Source organism: Psammomys obesus, unplaced genomic scaffold (assembly GCF_907164565.1).
Source record: "Psammomys obesus unplaced genomic scaffold, mPsaObe1.curated_primary_1811, whole genome shotgun sequence".
Lineage (NCBI taxonomy): Eukaryota > Metazoa > Chordata > Mammalia > Rodentia > Muridae > Psammomys > Psammomys obesus.
In genome coordinates this window covers 2,367,641-2,387,533 of record NW_026587382.1, presented here as the reverse complement: position 1 = coordinate 2,387,533, position 19,893 = coordinate 2,367,641, and the positions used below count along the sequence as shown (strand labels likewise).

Here is a 19,893-nt window from a genome sequence, read left to right as displayed (position 1 = left end):
TGCAGCAGGTCACAGACACGCAGCTAAGCCTGGGCTTATGTGGGTCTGCTCAGCTGGGGGCCCATGGTTATGAGTCACACGCTTCACTCCCTCAGCCATCTCCCTACACCGCCACAACTTCTTCCTGGAACAGTCTCATGTAGCCCAGGCTATCCCTGAACTCTGATGATCCTTCCCCTTCTTCCAAATGCTTGAGATTACAGGTATGCACCACCATATCAGCTCTTTAGATATTTAATGACATTAAAATGTGTGATATGAGGCTTTAAATAAGCTGGTTTAAAACAGTATGAGCAATGTTTCAATTTTTTAAAGAAAAGTGTCCAGGGATTGGATCCCTCCATCTACACGCATGAATATCCATGGGGGTGTGGTAAGATCATTTTCTGGCTTTCCTATGATGTCTATCCATTTGTTAATGCATTCTTAGCAAAAAGTTTAAAGAGCTCTCACCACCGTCAACAACAGTAACAACACACCTTGATGCTCCCATTAAAAGAGATGGAAATCAGTGTTCACCATCATCACTGGGCTCACTTACCCGTATTTTTCATGACTGATGTTAAGCTGCTAAGGATGGAACTGATCTTTGCCAGATCCACATTTGCCAGGTTTGGCAAAACCAAAGTTGGGGAAGGGGACAGAAGAGAAGTGTTCACAGGCTTTGGGAGAGGTGGAGCTGCAGTGGTGGGCACAGACGCCGGGGCACATGGTGAGGCTTTTGAGACACTTTCCGTTGACTTAGTGGGTACACAAGTAGAGACCGCTGATTTCTCCACAGGCTTTTCTTTCCTGTCTTCCACTGTTTGAATAAATGAAGAAGACAATTTTATGACCTATTTTCTAAATTTTACTTCTAGAATTAAACAATGTCATATCCTAATATTTCCTAATTTGAGGGAAAAAAGCCCTATGTTCACTTTACACTTTAAAGACAAACCGAACCAAACCAGTTCCTGCAGCCATATTTGATGGCTCACAACCCCAGTAACTGCAACTCCAGGGTCAGATGTCCTCTTCTGTCCCCTGTGGGCACATGCACACATGTGCACACACAAAGATGTACACTTATACACATAAAAATATGTAAGACTAAAAATCCAGTTTATGATCATTTCCACCATCAAAGACCTGCATCTTACTTTTTAATGATTTTCTTGCATACTCTGAGTACTTCCAGAAATGCGTGTATTTCTAGAATAGGAGAGAGATGCCAGGGAGGGAGATGAGGATGTTTAGGGAAAAAAAACGGTGACCAAAAATAAAACAAAACCTGGTGCAGCAGCAGTGCCCCCAAAGGAACCCACTCCTGACAGCATATTGTTATTTGCTATTTATTTGTGCTGTTTTATGAAGATGCTATTTGCCACAAGGTATCCTGTCCTTTTTTTCACTGAGAACTTAGTAACAAAAATTCCATATACACATTATTACTGGTTTTTCTTTTTTTGTTATATAAATTGTCCGCAAGACAGTGTAGTAGACACTAATTACTTTTCAAAATTATTTTATGTGTATGAGTGCTTTTTGTCTGTCCGTATGCTTATGTACCATGTATATACAGTGCCCCAAGAGGTCAGAAGAGGATGTCAGATTCCCTGGAGTGGACCTACAGACAGCTGCGGGCTGCCATTGAGAGTGCTGGGTACCTGGAGGAGGACCTGCTGAGCACCTCTCCAGCCCCCAGGGACTGATTTGAAATGGCAATGTTTTCAGGCTTAAAAACTGTGGTTGGAATTGGACTTGTTTTTTTTTTTCATCTTTTTTTTTTTTTTAAAAAGATATATTTATTTATTTAGTATTCAAAGTTCTGCCTGTGTGTACACCTGCACATCAGAAGAGGGCACCAGATCTTACTATAGATGGTTGTGAGCTATCAAGTGGTTGCTGGGAACTGGACTCGGGACCTCTAGAAGAGCAGCCAGTGCTCTTAACCTCTCAGCCATCTCTCCAGCCCTAGACTTGTTCTTTCTTTCTCTTTTTTCCTCCTCCCTTTGTTTTTTCTTTTGCTGGGGAATGTCACAAGTTGGGGGAGCTCAGGGGACTGGGAAGTAAGTATTATCTGGGTCAGATGTAAGATTTCCAAATAGCACGTGTAGAAAACAAACAGAAAGCCAACAGCGCTAGAGTGCACTCCTCTTACTGCTTTAAAGAACATAGTGGATAGTACATAGAAGTCAAAGTACTTGAAAAGAAGTCATCAAAGTACCAGTGCCAGACAACCAACCAATTCAGTTTGGTTGTAAAAATGCAGTTAATAACCTGCAGCTTTGGAATTGTTTTTCTTTATTGTTGGATTTATTTATGAGTATTTTGCCTGTATTCACATGCACACACCCCCATATCCAGGGAGGTTACAAGAGAACAAAAGATCCCTTGGAATGGCAGTTATAAGCAGTTATGAATTGTCTTGGGGGTGCTGGGAACTGAACTTGGGTCCTCTGCAAGAGCAGCAAGTGTCTCAACTGCTGAGCTATTTCTTCAGACTAGTCACATTAAAAACAAAACTTTAGTTACAAATTCTTGTGATATATTTTATTTCTTTCAATAGATCTAAAGTATATTTCAGTAAGGTATAAAATAAAATAATTTTTTAGCACCAGGCACACGGCTTAGAGCTAAATGCCTGTGCAAGGCCTTGGTTTGCTCTCCAGTGCTATGGAGAAAGGCAGTAAGATCCTTCTCTGTAAGATTGATTCAGTTGCGGAAGCAACACAGAATAAGCTACTTAATAATCATATCAGGACTTACCAATGATTTTTGATCCATCATCTTCCACATCTGAGAGTTCCATGTCTTCCACATCCCGGTTATCTGTCACAGGTTCAGGTGTGGCAGATTTGTCACTTTCCATGGTTGGTGACTGGGATTCTTCGCCTCCCATTCCCTGAAATGGAGACTCAGAACCAGTTGGGGAAGGAGCATCCATACTTGGAGACGGGACTGGTGACTCCTCAGGATCAGGAAGGGTTGACTTCAACTGATCCAACTTCTTCTTCAAGTTGTTGACTCGGTTAGCAAAGGTTTTATAAGCCTAAAAGAGGGGGGGAAATCAGTTTATTTCTCTGAGATAAGAACCTCCCGGGTGCCATTTTGACACAATTAGCACAAAACAAGAATATTGCCACCTGCTAAAGTACAGAGAAGTCTCCGACACCTACCTATGCTCAGTGACTATTACTACCCACAGTTCTCTGAGTTAGAAATCCTTAAAAGCGTATTATTATTGTGTATATGTATGATGGCTGTGAGAGCACAGGCCACGGTGTGTATGTGGAGGTCACAGGAAAGCTGGAGTAAGTTCTCTCCTTCCACCTGTAGACAGGCTTATGTGCTGAGTGCCTTGTAACTATTGAGCCTGCTCAGCTCCCTAGGAATGCCATACCAGTCACAGTCATGAGCTGGAAATTATTTACTAAAGTTTGTACTTTGTCCAGATTTCCTCTTTCTTATCCACCTTCTGAGTCAGCACTGCATTCAAGACCCCACAGAAGTTGTTTCCCCAGGTTACTCTTGTTTGAGATAGTTTGTTGCAATTTCTTTGCTTTTGATGACCTTAACAATTCTGTGTATTTACTTAACAATTCTGAAGAGGACTGGACAGTACAAAATTGGTATTTGTGATTAGAAAAAGGTCATGAGTTTTTAGGAGAAAGACCAGAGTTGTCATCCCAACATACTCATCATGACTGATGCTAATACCAATAACTGAGTGTAAATCTAATCACCTCTTTCCTTCCTTTATTTTATTTTTTTGTAGTTGTTGTTGATACAGGGTTTCTCTGTGTAGCCTTGTCTGTCTTTGACTGGATTAGACCAGGCTGGCTTTAAACTCACAGTGATCCACATGCCTCTGTCTCTTGAGTCCTGGAATTAGAGGTCATCTCTTTCCTTTTTCTTACTACTTTATTGTGGTGTGTGTGTGTGTGTGTGTGTGTGTGTGTGTGTGTGTGTGTGTGTGTGTGTGTGAATATGCACCATGACATTCCAGTGAACATCAAAGGACAACTTTTGGGAGTTGGTTCTTTCCTACCCATCCTGTGGGTCCTGAGGACCAAAGTCAGGCCATCAGGCTTGGCAGCAGTGTTTTTATTTGTTGTTGTTGTTTTTTAACCTGAAGAGCCATCTCAATGGGTCCCTATTATCTATTGATTATCTTAACTGCTAATATCTTGAAGCTGGTACTTAAAAAAAAATATTATTCATTTTTATTTAGTGTACATTGCTGTTCTGCCTGCATGTATGTCTGTGTGAGGGTGTCAGATCCCCTGGAACTGGAGTTACAGACAGTTCTAAGCTGCCATGTGGTACTGGGAAATAAACCCAGGTCCTTAGGAAGAAGAGCCAGTGCTCCCAAATATTTTAGGAAGCTGGGCAGTGATGGTGCATGCATTTAATCCCAGCACTTAGGAGACAGAGGCAGGCAGATCTTTGAATTCTGAGTTTGAGGCTAGCCTGGTCTACAGAGGGAGTTCTAGGAGAGCTATGGCTACACAGAGAAACTGTCTCAAAGAAAAAAAAAATAAAACAAAAATCTAGAAAACGATTGCAGGCTTTCTTTCCTTAAGGTATGTCCCCTACAGGCATAAAGTCCCCAAACTTTTATATGTCTATGACTTCTGTCTTTTTGTGTATGCACGACCTGGGGGTGGGGGTCCCGGCACCTTCCCAAGAAAGCTATTATTTCCCTCCAGCATCCTGAATTATCAAAGGTTTGCTTCTGTGGCCACGTCCATATTAAAAATCACTAAGGTAAATTGGGTGATGATAGCACATGCATTTGATCCCAGCACTCAGGAGGCAGAAGCAGGTGCATCTCTGAGTTAGAGGGCAACATGGTCTACAGAGTTCTAGGACAGCCAAGGACACAGAGTAAAACCGTTTTAAAAAACAAACAAAAGCCAAACTAGGGTACCCCTAGTCATTACGGTAGTCCAGCTACAAAATTCTTTTTTTTTTTTTTTTAAAGATTTATTTATTTACTATGTATACAGATCTCATTCTAGATGGTTGTGAGCCACCACGTGTTTGCTGGGAATTGAACTCATGACCTCTGGAAGAACAGCCGGTGCTCTTAACCTCTGAGCCATCTCTCCAGCCCACAAAATTCTTTGTAAGGATGTACAGGATAGTATAGAAAAGGAAAAGACAGACAGACAGACAGACACACAATGGTTAGGATGTGCATGAGCCTCAGCACGTGAGGGCTCCATGTCTTAATCTAACTGATACCACTTTTTACCAGCAGCTACAGCATCTTGTGTAGGGACCCTAATTATTCACCTGTGAAGTGGGGACTCTAACGCTTAGCCTCGGTGCAGGTGGCCCTATGTGAGCAGTGTCTGACACACAGTGAGTTACTTACATTGGCCACCACTTTCACTTCCTTGTACTGTGCTTCATAGAAAATTCCAGCATTTTCTAGTGCTTCTGTTAGTGACGGCCCGTTTTTCACCTGTTTATCTAGTCCATTCACAAATTCCTCCAGCTTTGAACTTGCTTCTTCAAATTCTTTGGAGAACTTCTTTCCCCCTGTTTTATCTGAAAGAATGGAGAAAGTAAATCAAGACTAAGAAAGCAACAACACTAAAACTTTGAGTAAAATCCCTTTCCATGCAATAGCTCCTCCTGCTCTGTGACTCTCTTCTTGCTGCTTAGTGTACAATTATTTTTGCTTTAAGAATGCGACTTTGGCCAGGCCTACTGGCACATGCCTGTAACCCCAACACTCAGGAGGCAGAGGCAGACAGCCAACGCTACACAGAGAAACCCTGTCTCAAAAAAAAAACAAAAAAACAAAAAAAGAATGTGACTCTATAGACATGTCTTAAACTCACTATACGGCCCATGCTGGCCTCAAACTCATGGTCCTCTGCCCCAGCCAGCTTCCTGAGTGCCCAGAGCACTGGCATGAGCCCCACATCTGTCTTTCAGCATGTAAAATTTACAGTCTGAATTTTTACTGAGACAGACATTCACGTTGTCCTTCAACCCTCTCCTGAGTGGCTGACTCGTGCCACCATGCTATAATCACTTTTTTCTTTAAGATGCAAACCCAAGTCTCTGTCTGTCACTCTCTGTCTTTCTCCTGTCTCTCTCACATACACACACCACAGATTAACAAAACAGATCTATGTCACTTGCTAGAGTGACTCCATAATGAAGGAGCCTGTTACTAAGGTAGAGAAAGTTCACCTGAACCAATTACTGTTTTCTTTAATTTTTTTTTTTTTTAATTTTATGTGCATGAACAAGTGAAGAACTGGAAGTACAGGCAAAGGTGGTGAGTCACTCAGCATGCATGCTGCAAACTGAACCCAGATCCTCTGGAAGGACTAGCAAATGTTCTTAACCACTGAAACACCTCCTCCCTGACCCCTCCTCCACTCCCAGTTGATTATTTTTTTGTAAACTTTTTTACTCCTTCTTTGGAATACAACTCCATTCTTTTCACTTGTGCAGAAGGTTCTAAAATACATCTCTTACATGAGAAACTAAGGTTCAAAGAAGTTACCTCTGTTGGGTATCAGACAAAAATTCTTCATTCTTGTCTGAAAAGTGTCCTTAAAATTCAACAAATGCTCCTTTCATTGTGCATGCTGGAATACAGCATTGAGTATGGGCATTCCTTTTGTCCTTGCCTTTCGTCAACTATGCAACTTGAGCAAGCTACTAATCTCTTCATGAGGCCTCAGCTTTGGGTATGACATTAAAATAGATGGCTTATGTTCAACTTAAAGCATGGTGTAGTGGACAGGGCTGAATTCAATGAATACTATTCAAGTCACTCTGATCATCAAGTAAACAAAGCCAAGAACTTTGTTTACACTCAATGGACACACCCTTACAGAATAAAAGCCTAGGCACTTTCATCTTTGGAAACTAAATGCACATTAGCAACACATTAGCAAACCTATGTTACTGTTGTAAAGCATGAACAGAGGCTAGATCCATCATTTCTGTACCTCTCAATTGTTTAAAAACTGTGTCATAACAGCTGGTGGAGCACATCTTCCCTTCCCCCCTCTTTATAGGCCCTAGCTGCAGTGCTTAAACACAGCTACCCAGTTCTTTAGAATATGTGCTCTAGCCAGGTCTAACTTCATATAGATACTGTAGATGATTGTCCAAAGCAAAATGGGAACACTAAAAAAAACACCACAGCGCTCATTAATAGCATTATGGCTTTGCTATTAAGTGTAGATTTTGTTCTTTGGGGGAAAAAAGATAATCCATTTTGTATGGATTATCTGGAAATATCTATAAATCTGATGTTCTAGTAAAATATTCTGTTATTCTATAAATAATCAAATAAAAATAAAGCATGGTGGAGGAGCAAAATAGATATGAAAATGAACAGCTGAGCATCACTTACTTATTACTTCAAAGATATTTGTGAAATGCATATTACATATGTTTGTTCAAGCATTAGCGTATAGCAACAGTTAAGTAAAAGATAATCTCTGATTGCAAGAGGCTTAGATTCTAATAAATTATGAGTTTAATTATATACTATCTATAACATAAAAAGGAGGCATTAACTAGACTTTACAAGACAATAGAGTGATCTTACTAAAGAACATACCCAAACCAAGTAACCACAAAGGGGAAACACAACCATTTCTTTTTAATTCAGTATAGCAAGAAAGGGAGAATAAGAATTAATATACGTGAGGGGCAGTGGTGGCACACCCCTATAATCCCAGCACTTGGAAGGCAGAGGGAGGCAGATCTCTGTGAGTTCAACGCCAGCCTGGTCTACAAAAAGAGTTCCAGGACAGCCAGGGCTGTTACACAGAGAAACCCTGTTCTCAAAAAACCAAAACCAACCCAACAAAAACCCCAGTTATATAGGAAGCCAGCTGTGATGGTGCACAGGGAGCAGAGGCAGGCAGATCTCTGTGAGTTCAAGACTGGCCTGGCCTAAAGAGTGAAGCCCTGTAACAAACAAGTAACTCCCTGCCCCCAAAATGAAAAACAAGAAAACAGAAACCAGGGGCTGGAGCGATGGCGCCAGGGTTGAGAGCACTGGCTGCTCTTGCAAAGGACCTGGATTCCATTCCTAACACTCTCATGGTGGCTCACAACCATCTTTAACTCCAGCCCAGGGTAGCCCTGGTGCCTACCCCTCTGTAGGCACCAGGCACAGATATGACACATATACATACATTCTGGCAAAACACTGATACATATAAGATAAAATGCTTTATTTTGAGGTGTATACAAATCAAACTGCTACCTGGAAATCAATGGAACAACAACTGCTTCTGAAAATTGTTTCACCTGAAAAAAAAAAATCCTCCTTACTTTTTAAATTTTCTGCTGGTGATTCAACCCAGAACCACGTTTAAAATTCTCTTTATGGGACAAATCAGTCAGTCTGCTTAGATTAAAAAAGAAAGATCGAGAAAGAAAACCCTGAGCTACCTTATTTGAAAAAAAGTGTTTGTTACCTTTTAAACACTTGAGAGTTTCTGTGCTGCAAACATCCACTCTCATAGTTGACAGCTGTTTCTCCTTCAGTTCTATCTGATCTTCTGAGCGTTTGTACATCAACAATTCTTCAATGAGGGCCTGAGACTGAATACAGACCACAGTCAAATTTCATTCAAAGGGTCAAATATCTCTCTCCTAGATATGTAAGACTAAAGACACGCAAAGCCCTAAAAGGATAAAAACCAGTCTTCAATTCTCATGTCAAACCGTATTCTTAGCTACACACTTGCTTTAAAACTTACTTTTAGGTACTTAAGTATTGGAAGACAGTATCTTACTAATGTAGCCCTGGATCTTGTTCCACAGGCCAGCCTGGCCTCAAATTTGCTCTAGCTCCTGAGTGCTAGTATTGGCCTTCACCATCACAATCTACAAATTACATACTTTTTTTAATATGTGTGTTCACGTGTTCATGTGCAAATTAGATATTCCCCATGTAGAACTGAGAAGTAAGTATGACTGGGCAACTGTAGCTCTAAAGGTGAATAAAAGATATCTGGTATACTTAACATTCCATAACTTACTCGAAACTCAGCGACTATCTTAGACTTGAGAGCAGCTTTTGGATTCGTGGATGCTGTTGAATGAAATAAAAAATCATTAAGAACATAGCACAAAGACCAAAAATAGGAAAAACCTGAGATATAGAATTAAGTGTGTAATCTGCAAGCATACAGCAGCCATGCACACATAAATCATAATACAATCCTGTAGTAAATCATTAGCTATGAAATTTAAACACTAAATATAGCCAATAGAAAAATAAACTATTTACATAAGTCTAACCAACTTACCTCCAACAGGCTTGTCACATCCCAGAATTAATGATTTGGAGACACTGAGGTAGGTACATGAAGCACCTTCCCCTAGTCTCATCAAAGGTAAGGAAATCTCAGTATCCCAGTGTAAGAGTGTCCAGGAACAAGGCATCCCAATTAATCCTGAGCACTGGCTGAAGAAGATTACTTACAAATATCAAATCCCATCTGGTTAAGTTTGGATTCTCTTTTAGCTGACTCAGTTCACAGCAACAAAAAAATCTAAACGCATTATCACTGCAATTGGACTTTGACCAAACTGATGGCTCCCGTTGTTCCTAAGCATGCAATGACCACAAGGATGCCAGAGGACTCCCTTAACCACGATGAGTAAGTTACCATATGCTTGATGGAGCCAAACATCCCAACTCTCTTGTTTCACCTCCCAGTTCTCCACTGTCTTTCTTTCCCCTCGTTCCCTGCACACCTTCCAGTCTCTGGGTATTCCTCAGTTTGCCCACAACAGCCTGCCGCATGCAGCACTCCGCTCCCTTGATATCATGCTGGGTATATAGCACAAAAACAACAGGAGCTCCAGACAGACAATGTTTCGGGCCAAAATTGGAGGTCCATGTCTAATTTGGCAGAGTGTATCCCCAAATCTGACGGCTTTCACGACTCCCAGAGAAATGCTTCTTAATGCCTAGTCTCCTCTTCAGCTCTGTGGTGTAATGCCAGCCTCTAACTTCACACATCTTTGAATGTGGGAATTAGCCTGGAATACTAGCAAGCTTTTTTTTTTTTCTTCTTTCAATCCCCCAACTACTCTTGAATCTTCGCTCAATTAAACCCCCCCTTTTTTTCTGTATTTCCTTTGTTTAATAGTAGTTTTTAAAAGGAGTAACTTCATGCTGGCTTGATTAGTCTAAGTCACTGGGAGCCTCCCAGGCCTGAAAAACACAGGTTTGCCCATGGTTTATGCCAGGTGCGATGTCAAATGGTCTACATTTTCTTCTGCTCCAAATGGAGGAGGTAATTTTATATTAGTTGAGATTTTGTTCCTTACTTTGTGATTTCTTCCACTGCTTATTCGGTTGTTTGTTCAGATTTTCTTTCAGCTGCTTCTGAGTTTTGAAAGTGGTACCTGGAAAACATTGCAGTTTTTGCAGTCTGGCATTATGGGAAGCTGTTCTTTCTGTCCACTTCAGTGCCAAAGTTGTAGCATGAAAAATGGCAATCCGAGACTGTGTAGTTTTTTTTTCCTTTCTTTGCTTTCATTTTTATAAAAACAAAACAAGAAAACACCCACCATATCTAAGAAGCTATTAAATAAATGTAATTTCTATAATTAATGAAACCTCCGATTCTGAAAAAAAAAAAATAAGGCAAAGGCTAAAAATAAGTTACTTTTGAATAGAACACAAAGTCATATGAAGGCTTTAACAGCTTCTTAGAAGGTGCTCTTTTAAAAGTAAATTTCTAGTGATGGTCTGATGACGGTCACAGCAATAATTATTATCAACTTCTTTTTGGTGATTCCAATACATAAATCTCATATGTATGAACTAATTTATTTAAACACATACACACAAAACACAAACACACAAGAATCTAAGTCAAATGGAGCTTAGAGACTACACAACATGCTCACCACCAACTTAAAGATGTGAAACCATGCCCAAACTTTCTCCTATAGTAAGAAGACAGAGCAGTATTTATTAACCACAACCAATAAATAGTTTGAAATAATTAATGAAATAATCAGATGATTATCATCACTTAACATGTTTGTTTTTATCAGCAGAAACAGAGATCCACTTCCCTATGCCAGCCAGTTCTGCTTTGAGTTACAACATTCATGTATTTATGTATGCAATTTTAAACAAATCAGACCAGGGCCCTCCACCCCTTTAGTGATATACAGGTGGGCTAGATTTACAAATATAGACAGAACTGTAAAGATTGACTTCAATTACTTTAGTAAAGAAAAGGAACTTACTTAAAGCTTCTCTCAATGCCACAATCATGTCTTCTGGGTACACATTTCTATCTTCCCAGATTTTAAAAATTCGTTCTATGGACTTCGAGACAGATGGATCCCTGGAAGAAAAGAAAATATATAAAATATAATAATACATAAATTATAATATAATATAATATAATGTAATGTAATGTAATGTAATATAATATAATATAATATGATATATAAAAATGTTGACTTATGGGCCAGGTGTGATGATGCAAGCCTTTAAGCCCAGCACTTAGGAGGCAGAGGCAAGTCGTCAGTCTGGTCTACAAAGCAAATATCAGGTCAGCCAGGGTTGTTACATAGAGATGCCTGGTCTCAAAGACAAAAACAAAAGTTGACTACCCAAACTAGCAATCTTACTAAGTTACTAACAACTTCACTATTACCCACATGTCTTCTCTTATACATTCTTAAGTTTTGAAAAAAGATCTATTTTATGTGTGTTTTTATCTGCAGACATGTGCAGACATGTGTAACACATGTTTGCCCGGTGTCTAAGGAGGTCAGAAGAGGATGATGAATATCCCAGAACTGGAGTTAGGGATGGTTCTGAGCGCCAACCATGTGGGTGCTGGGAACCAAACATGGGTCCTCTGCAAAATCAGTATGTAGTCTTAATTACTGGCCAACTCTCTGGCCTTTTGTATATCTCTAAATATTTTTTCTACGTTGTTTATTGCTAAAGGAAATTTCCTTATTCACAACTTTTATCAATGACAAAAAGAAGGCTACAGGAGTTGGAGAGATGGCTCAGAGGTTAAGAGCACTGGCTGCTCTTCCAAAGGTCCTGAGCTCAATCCCCAGCAACCACACGGTAGCTCATAACCATCTATACTGGGATCTGATGCCCTCTTCTGGCGTGCAGGTGTACATGCAGATAGGGCACTCACACACTAAATACAGATACAGAATAAATCTGGTGATGTCTAGTCTACTCAATACCTGACACAACTGGCACTCCACAGGACAAGTTGAAGCTAACAAAACGAAAATGGGAGGTTGCACAGCAATAGAGTGGATACTCTCTTACAGAAGACCCAAGTTGGGTTTCCAGGCTCCACACTGGGGAACTTAAAACTGGCTGTAACTACAGCTCCTAGGATCCAACATCCTCTCTGGTTTATACAGACAACCCCCCACATATGGTATACCCACACAGACACACAGGAAATGTGTTTATTTACTTGTTTTTGAGACAAGTTCTCACTCGATAACCCTGGTTCTCCTGAAACTTGCTCTGTAGAACAGGCTGGCCTTGAACTCACAGAAAGCTGCTTACCAAATGCTGGGATTCAAACATGTACCACCATGTTTGGCATAAAAGAAACAGAGGTCAGAGGGTAGGGTGTGGTACCAGTGCATCTCTTTAGCCCCAGCACTTGGGAGGCAGAGAAGCAGGTGGATCTCTACAGAGCAAGTTCTAAGACATCCAGAATTATAAAGAGAAACCTTGTCTCAAAGAACAAACAACAACAACAACAACAAACTGGGTTGGTGGTGTTGCACACCTTTCATCCCAGTGCTTGGGAGGCGAAAGGCAGAGGCAGGAGGAGCTCTGTGAATTCCAGGCCAACCTGGTCTACAGAGCTAGTTCCAGGACAGCCAGGACTACACGGAGAAACCCTGTCTCGAAAATCCTAGACAGAAAGACAGATTGATTTTTAGGCAGAACTCAATCAAAACAGCAAAAATCACAATTCCCAGCAACCATAGGTGGTTGCTCCCAACCACCTATAATAAGAGCTGGTGCCCTCTTCTGGCATGCAGGTGTATGTGCAGACAGAACACTGTATACATACTAAGAAATAAATCTTAAAACAAAACAAAACAAAGAGGGGGGCTGGACAGATGGCTCAGTGGTTGAGAGCACTGTCTGCTCTTCCAAAGGACCTGGGTTCAATTCCCAGCACCCACATGGCAGCTCACAACTGTCTGTAACTCCAGTTCCAGGGGATCCATCCCACCAGTCATGGATGTGGTGCAAATATCTGTTCATACAGACAAGATACCCATACACATAAAATAAAATAAAGAAATCTTTAAAAAGCAAAACAACAAAATAAAACAGAGGCTGAGCATGGTGGCACACACTTTTAACCCCAGCACCAGAGAGGCAGAGGCGGGTGGATATAAGTTCAAGGTCACCTATTTTACATAGTGAGTTCCAGGACAGCCAGGGCTATGTAGACAGACTGTCTCAGAAATACAAACACACCAAAAGAAAAGATAGGGTAGGTGAGGAAGAAGAAAAGAGAGAAAAGAAAAAGGAGGGATCAAACCGGTATGGTTTCAAAATGCAAAATAAGGACAGATGAGAGAACATTCTAATACCCTAATATGCCCAACAAAAGAATCATAACTTTTTAAGCAAATCTGTCAAACTATAAAGACACTAAAGTGTAAGATTAAAAAAAAATTAACCTAATGGGTTATGGTGGCTCATACTTGTTACTCTAACATTTGAGAGGCAAAGAAAGAAAAAATGGCCACAATTCAAGGCTAGCTTGGGCTCCACAGCAAGATCTTGCCTTTAAAATTATTAAAATAGGAGGGCTGGAGAGATGGCTCAGAGGTTAAGAGCACTGGCTGCTCTTCCAGAGATCCTAAGTTCAATTCCCAGCAACCACATGGTAGCTCACAACCATCTATAATGAGATCTGGTGTCCTCTTCTGGTGTACATGCAGTCAGAACACTGTATACATAATAAATAAAATATTTAAAAAAATATTAAAATAGGGGCTGGAAAGATGGCTCGGAGGTTAAGAGCATTAGCTGCTTTTTCAGAGGTACGGAGTTCAATCCCAGCAACCACCTAGTGCCTCATAACCATCTATAATGGGATCTGGTGCCCTCTGCTAGCATGCAGGCAGAACACTGTATATGTAATAAATAAAATAAATCTTTAAAAAATTTTAAAATAGGGGAGCTGGAGAGATGATACAATGGTTAGTAGTATTAGCCACTCCTCCAAAGAACCCGGACTCAATTTCGGACACCCATATTGTGACACCCAGCCATTTATAACTGCATTTCCAGGAGACCTGACGCCCTGTCTGGCTTCTGCAGGCCCTGCAGGCATGTGCAGGCAAAACACCCATATACATAAAGATAAATAAGTAAAAACTAAAAAAAAAAAAAAAAAAAAAAGGCAAAACAACAAACAAACAAAACCCTGCCAACCCAAAAACCCAAAACTAAGCAAACAACCTAACCTGGCACCCTTCCTGCCCTCATTCTACATCTGAGATTACATAGTCACAGATGACTGTTTTTGATACCTAATGACATATATACAAAACAGAAAGTTGTATTGAATGTTTGTAAAACTCTAGCCCTAATGTTTTCTTTCTAGAGGTTTATTAACTGCAATAAATTATACTTCCATTTCTTCTCCTTAAATTCTTATGCTGAGATTCTTTCATTATTAAAAAAAAAAAATCTGTAAGTTGAAGAACACTAAAACTCAAACTATGAATGAGTACAAAGAAGAATAAGCCCCGTCCTGGCCTTGCTTTTGCTTTTTTTTGAGACAAGGTCTTATTGTGTAGCCCTGGCTAGCCTCAAATTCAGGAGATCTGCCTGCCTCTGTTCCCAGATGCTGAAATTAAAGACAAGTGGCATTACTCTTCGCCACGAACAAAATGTTTTATTTGGATCTTGAAATATCCCAGCATGGGGGGGGGGGGGGGGGGGCGCGAGCGGAGGCAGGCAGATCTCTGTGAGTTCGAGGCCAGTCAGGTCTATAAAGGGAGTCCAAGACAGCCAAGGCTGCCCAGAGAAAACCTGTCTTGAAAAAAAGAAAAAAAAAAAAAAAAGACAAAACCCAAACAAATAAAAATTAAAATGTTTTAAAATCCTAAAGCACAATAAGGATTTACTTACTTCACTAGAGCAGCCGCTTCAGGAAGCACATCAGCAAACGATTCGCGGAATATGATTGCATTTTTTCTTTTACAATTCTGTATGACATCATTGGCAAGATAAAAAAGATTCAAACGGTGGGGATATGTAGCTGGAGATAAAAGACAAAGAAAGTCATTTTATACTTAGTGCAACGCTTCCAAATAGTTTTCAAACAGCTAACTTTTGTAAAAATTTCATTTTATTATTTTATGCTTACGGACATTTTGCTTGTTTGTGTGTTCGCCACATACATGCAGTAGCCACAGGGGCCAGAAGGGGGCACCAGAGCAGCTAGTGCTTCCAACCTCTGAGCATCTCTCCAGCCCCAGTTAACTGTTTTTACATGAACTAATTACATGGATGGAATAATGACTAAACAATTAACTAATGGATTGGTTTATTAGATGTACTAAGCCCCTTAGCTATTTGAGGTTAAATTTCTGTTCAAGGTACTCCTCAAGTAGACCACTTCATTCTGCAGATAGCTTCACCAGGAAATGAAAGGACTTAGGTACTAAGGGAGCAGTATTGAGATTGGTTGATCCAAGGATCTGTATAATATACTATTAAACATCACCTGCACAAGGAAAAAAAAATCCATTAGCTTCAGCAGAACTAAAAGCAGTGGTGCAGGCCTTTAATCCCAGCACTCAGGGAGGCAGAAGCAGGCGGATCGCTGTGAGTTCAAAGCCAGCCTGCTCTACAAAGAAAGTCCAGGACAGCCAGGGCTACACAGGGCTACTGTCTCAAAAAACCAACCAACCAACCAACCAAACAAACAAACAAACAAATCGTTTGCCCAAATATTTGTGAGGATCAATAAACAAACAAATAAAGAGTCGAATAAACTACCAAGACTAGCAGAAAAGGTACAACATTGAACTCTAATCAGAAAATAACTGCAGATGATGTTTAATAGTACATTATACAGATCCTTAGATCAACCAATCCAGATACTGCTCCCACAGCACCTAAGTCTTCTCATTTCCTGGTGAAGCTATTATAACTATTTCAATGTTCTGAGGATAATTTGACTCCATGTTTACATGAAGCTCAACCCACCTAAGGTTTACTGTTCACTAGTGGCAATTCCAATATTCACACAGATGATCCATGTTCTACAGACTCTCAGGTTCTTCTACCTCCTTCCTGACTATGACTGCCTACTCCCATTACACTGGTTCTACAATTTTAACAGACAACAGTTCATTTTCTCTTACTCCTCAGTCTCTTTTAGAATTCACTTATTCAGAGTATTTGATATATTATTTAAATTACTCTTATCAAACCCTTTTCTTTTCCTTCTCTACCTAATTTAGTTTTCTAGAACATGCATTCAGCAAAATCCTAAATTTGGATTAGTCTAAATGAACGCTTTCACAATACCTTTCTTTTCTATTTTTTTAATTAGATATATTAATTTTACTTTATGTGTTTGGCCTGCCTGTATGTATGTGCATCCTGTATCATCATGTATGTGTAGCCTCCCTCCAGGCCCTTCTTTTCTGTTTTCTGTTGTTGTTATTTTGTTCTATTTGCTCTGTTTTAGGGGGTTTGTTGTTTTGGCTTTTGAGACATGCGTGGTGATTTGAATGATGATGTCCTACACAGGCTCATGTATTTGAATGCTTAGAACTCTCTGACAGTGTTAGAAAAGGACTAGGAGGTGTGGCCTTGTTGGAGGACGTGTGTCACTGGAGGTGGGGTTTGAGGTTTCAAAAGGCTATACCAGGCCCAGTTTCTCTGTCTCTCTCTCTCTCTGCCTGTCTCTCTCTCTGCTACTTCACCACTCCTGCCTGCCACAAAACAAAGACAAGCCAAACTATCAAATAAAAATCAAACATCTCTGCCAGGCATGTCTACATGCTTGCATCCAGCCCTGAAGGGTACAAAGGCAATAAGACTAGGACTCCGGAATCATTCTAGCGATGCATACCAAGCTTGAGGTTATCCTGGAAGCCCATGAAGCCCTGTCTCAAATCAACAAAACTCCTGGAGAATGGTCAGCATTTGATTGCTTATGCCTTCAACAAAGATTAATTTTTCCTTTCCCCTCAAAAATACTCAGGCGGATCTCTGTCAGTTCCAGGCCAGCCTAGTCTACAAAGCAAGTCCAGGATAGCCAAGGCTACACAGAGAAACCCTGACTCGAAAACCCAAAAACAAAACAAAAATATTCTTTACAATTCATTAACTGGGGCTAAATAAATGGCTCAGAGGTTACGGAACTTGCTGCTTCTGTGCAGAACTCAAGTTTGGCTCCCAGAGCGAACTGACTGTTAACTCTAGACGCAAGGGCTCTCACACCATCTTCCGGACCACTTGGGCACAGATACCAACCAAACAAAACAACAAAAACGAAGAAAAAAAATACAATAATGTTGATGGTATAAAACAGAAGCAGCTTTGTATCTTTTCCACTAACTGACTGTCTAGCTCAGACTGCCCTGTAACTTGGGCTGATCTAATTTTGCTTTGGTATTAAAGGCATGCACAGCAAACTTCATTACTTTCTTGTTTTTGTTTTCTGTTTGTTTTAAATAGAACCTCACCAAGTAGCCCAAACTGGCCTCAAACTCAGAAATCTACCTGCCTCTGCCACCACACCAAGTTTCTTTCTTGATTATTTTAATGTCAATTATACCTAATGTCTTTTTCACCAAATTCCACCCAGCTCAGGAAACTCCCCTCACTCACTTTCTCTGTTGTGGTTACCTTTCTGACTTACAAGTCAAGGGTGACTGGCATGCATCTCTTTGCCCAGCATTACAATGCCCTAGGTTTAATCCTAGCACCCTCCCCCTCATACCTCACAAATGATGAACCTAAGGAGAAAGGATTATGTCATTAAAAGGGCAATCTTTCCTAAGTTAGCCAAAAGAAAATTAGAAATTCACTCTTCTTTTTCTTCTCTCTTTTTGGAGACATAGGCTCATGTAGCATAGGTTGGCTTCAAACTTATTATGAAGCCAGAAATGACCCTGAATTCCTCTGCCTCCATTAAAGTTTAGAAATTTTGAAGTGCTGACCAACCAAACAGTTCTGAAAGAGCTACTTACTCAAAAGGGTAAATGAAGCAGAAGACACTGAAATCCACTGCAGGCAACTACAGCCACACAGAACTATAGAGGTGCTTCAGGCAAAAAAGACCCAAGTGAGATACAAGGCCTGCAGCGGCTGACAGCTGACTTAAGATGCGCTCTTTTGAGAAATTATTACATTATTATCATTATTAGTATTAAAGGCAGTGGTGCACGTCTTTAATCCCAGCACTCAGGGTGGCAGAGGCAGGTGGATCGCTTTGAGTTCAAGGCCAGCCTGGTCTCCAAGGTGAGTCCAGGACAGCCCCGACTACACAAAGAAACCCTGTCTTGAAAAAAAAATTATTTCTTTTAGGAGTGTGGGTGTTTTACCTGTATGTATATGTATGTTACACGTACATGTGTGTGCATGGTGCCAAGGCCAGAAGAGGGAGGGTATCAGTTTCCCAGAACTGGAGTTAGAGAGTTCTGAGACCATGTGAATGCTGGGAAATGAACTCAGGGCCTCTGGAAAAGCCATCTCTCCAGCTCACTGTTGTTGTTGTTGTTATTGTCCGTTTTGTTTTTTAATTAAGAATTTACCTTTACTTTATGTGCATTGGTGTTTTGCCTGCAGGTATATCTGTGTGAGGTTATCAGATCCTGGAATTAACAGTTTTGAACTGCCATGTGGGTGCCGGGAATTGAACCCTAGTCCTCTGAAAGAACAGCTAGTCCTCTTAACCACTCAGCTTAACCATATTCAGCCCCTGCTGTTACGTTTTTGCAACTCAGGTTTTAATTAGATCCTAGAATATAATTTCATTACGGTATCTTAAATATCTAGGCCTTGCTAGATTGATTTCAGCTTTATGCACTCTAAGTTTTGAGTAAAATCCACTTAAAGTTTCAGGGATTTGGTAGTGTACACCTGTAATTTCAGCACTGAGGCAGAAGCAGGGGTTATGATAACTGTGAGTTCAAGACCAGCAGCCTTGATGTAAATTCCTGGCTAGTGGAGGGCTGCATTGTGAACGCCTGCCTCCAAACAAACAAACAAAAATGAAACAGAGCTCAGAGCTTAAGGACAGCATCAATACATTAAGACCCTCAAAAGCACACACACCTTCACTGTTTGAATGATGATGTCCTACACAGGCTCATGTATTTGAATGCTTAGAACTCTCTGACAGTGTTAGAAAAGGACTAGGATATCCTAGAAATGTTTATGTAACCAAGTATCCCCACAAGTGCTTGCTATCATCACAGGAGATAGCTAAAACAAGAAAGGGATTCCCCAGGCAGCTGGTGCATTCTGAAATCCACTTGCGAAGTGGAGAAAGAAGCACCAGGGGCTTGAGGCTAGCCCTAACTATATAATGAGGGAATCCATGGTCAAATGAGTACAGAAAATGTCAAATATCCTACTCTAATCCTTCAGGAAGTCCAAGAAGCATTTATTAATGGTTAAGTAATGTTCTACAGCATGAAAGCAGGTTTAATTGTAATCTGGTAGCACCTCACTTTAAAAATGGCCTTCTTGGGCTCAATGTTTGAGAGCATTGGCTGTTCTTCCAGGAGACATGATGATTCACAACAATCTGGAATTCCAGTTCTATGGGTCTGACACCCTTTCCTGGCCTGCACACATAAATAACGCACAAGCACACATGTAGGCAAAACACC

At 40.5% G+C, this 19,893-nt stretch overlaps 1 protein-coding gene across 4 annotated transcripts in view; it reads right to left on the bottom strand.

The window, feature by feature from the left end:
• The window catches only part of Rprd2 (regulation of nuclear pre-mRNA domain containing 2), a 49,934-nt gene that overhangs the window by 12,544 nt on the left and 17,497 nt on the right, over positions 1–19,893 (bottom strand). For 2 of the 4 annotated variants that reach the window (XM_055603706.1, XM_055603708.1), the window contains exons 2-9: positions 15,167–15,296; positions 11,254–11,354; positions 10,321–10,398; positions 9,021–9,073; positions 8,454–8,580; positions 5,366–5,541; positions 2,752–3,034; positions 542–802 (exon numbers count right to left, since the gene is read on the bottom strand). In XM_055603706.1, the coding sequence (XP_055459681.1) occupies positions 542–802; positions 2,752–3,034; positions 5,366–5,541; positions 8,454–8,580; positions 9,021–9,073; positions 10,321–10,398; positions 11,254–11,354; positions 15,167–15,296 (1,209 nt within the window). The remainder of the gene's footprint in view (positions 1–541; positions 803–2,751; positions 3,035–5,365; positions 5,542–8,453; positions 8,581–9,020; positions 9,074–10,320; positions 10,399–11,253; positions 11,355–15,166; positions 15,297–19,893) is intronic. The other 2 variants (XM_055603707.1, XM_055603709.1) reach the window with 1 other exon arrangement.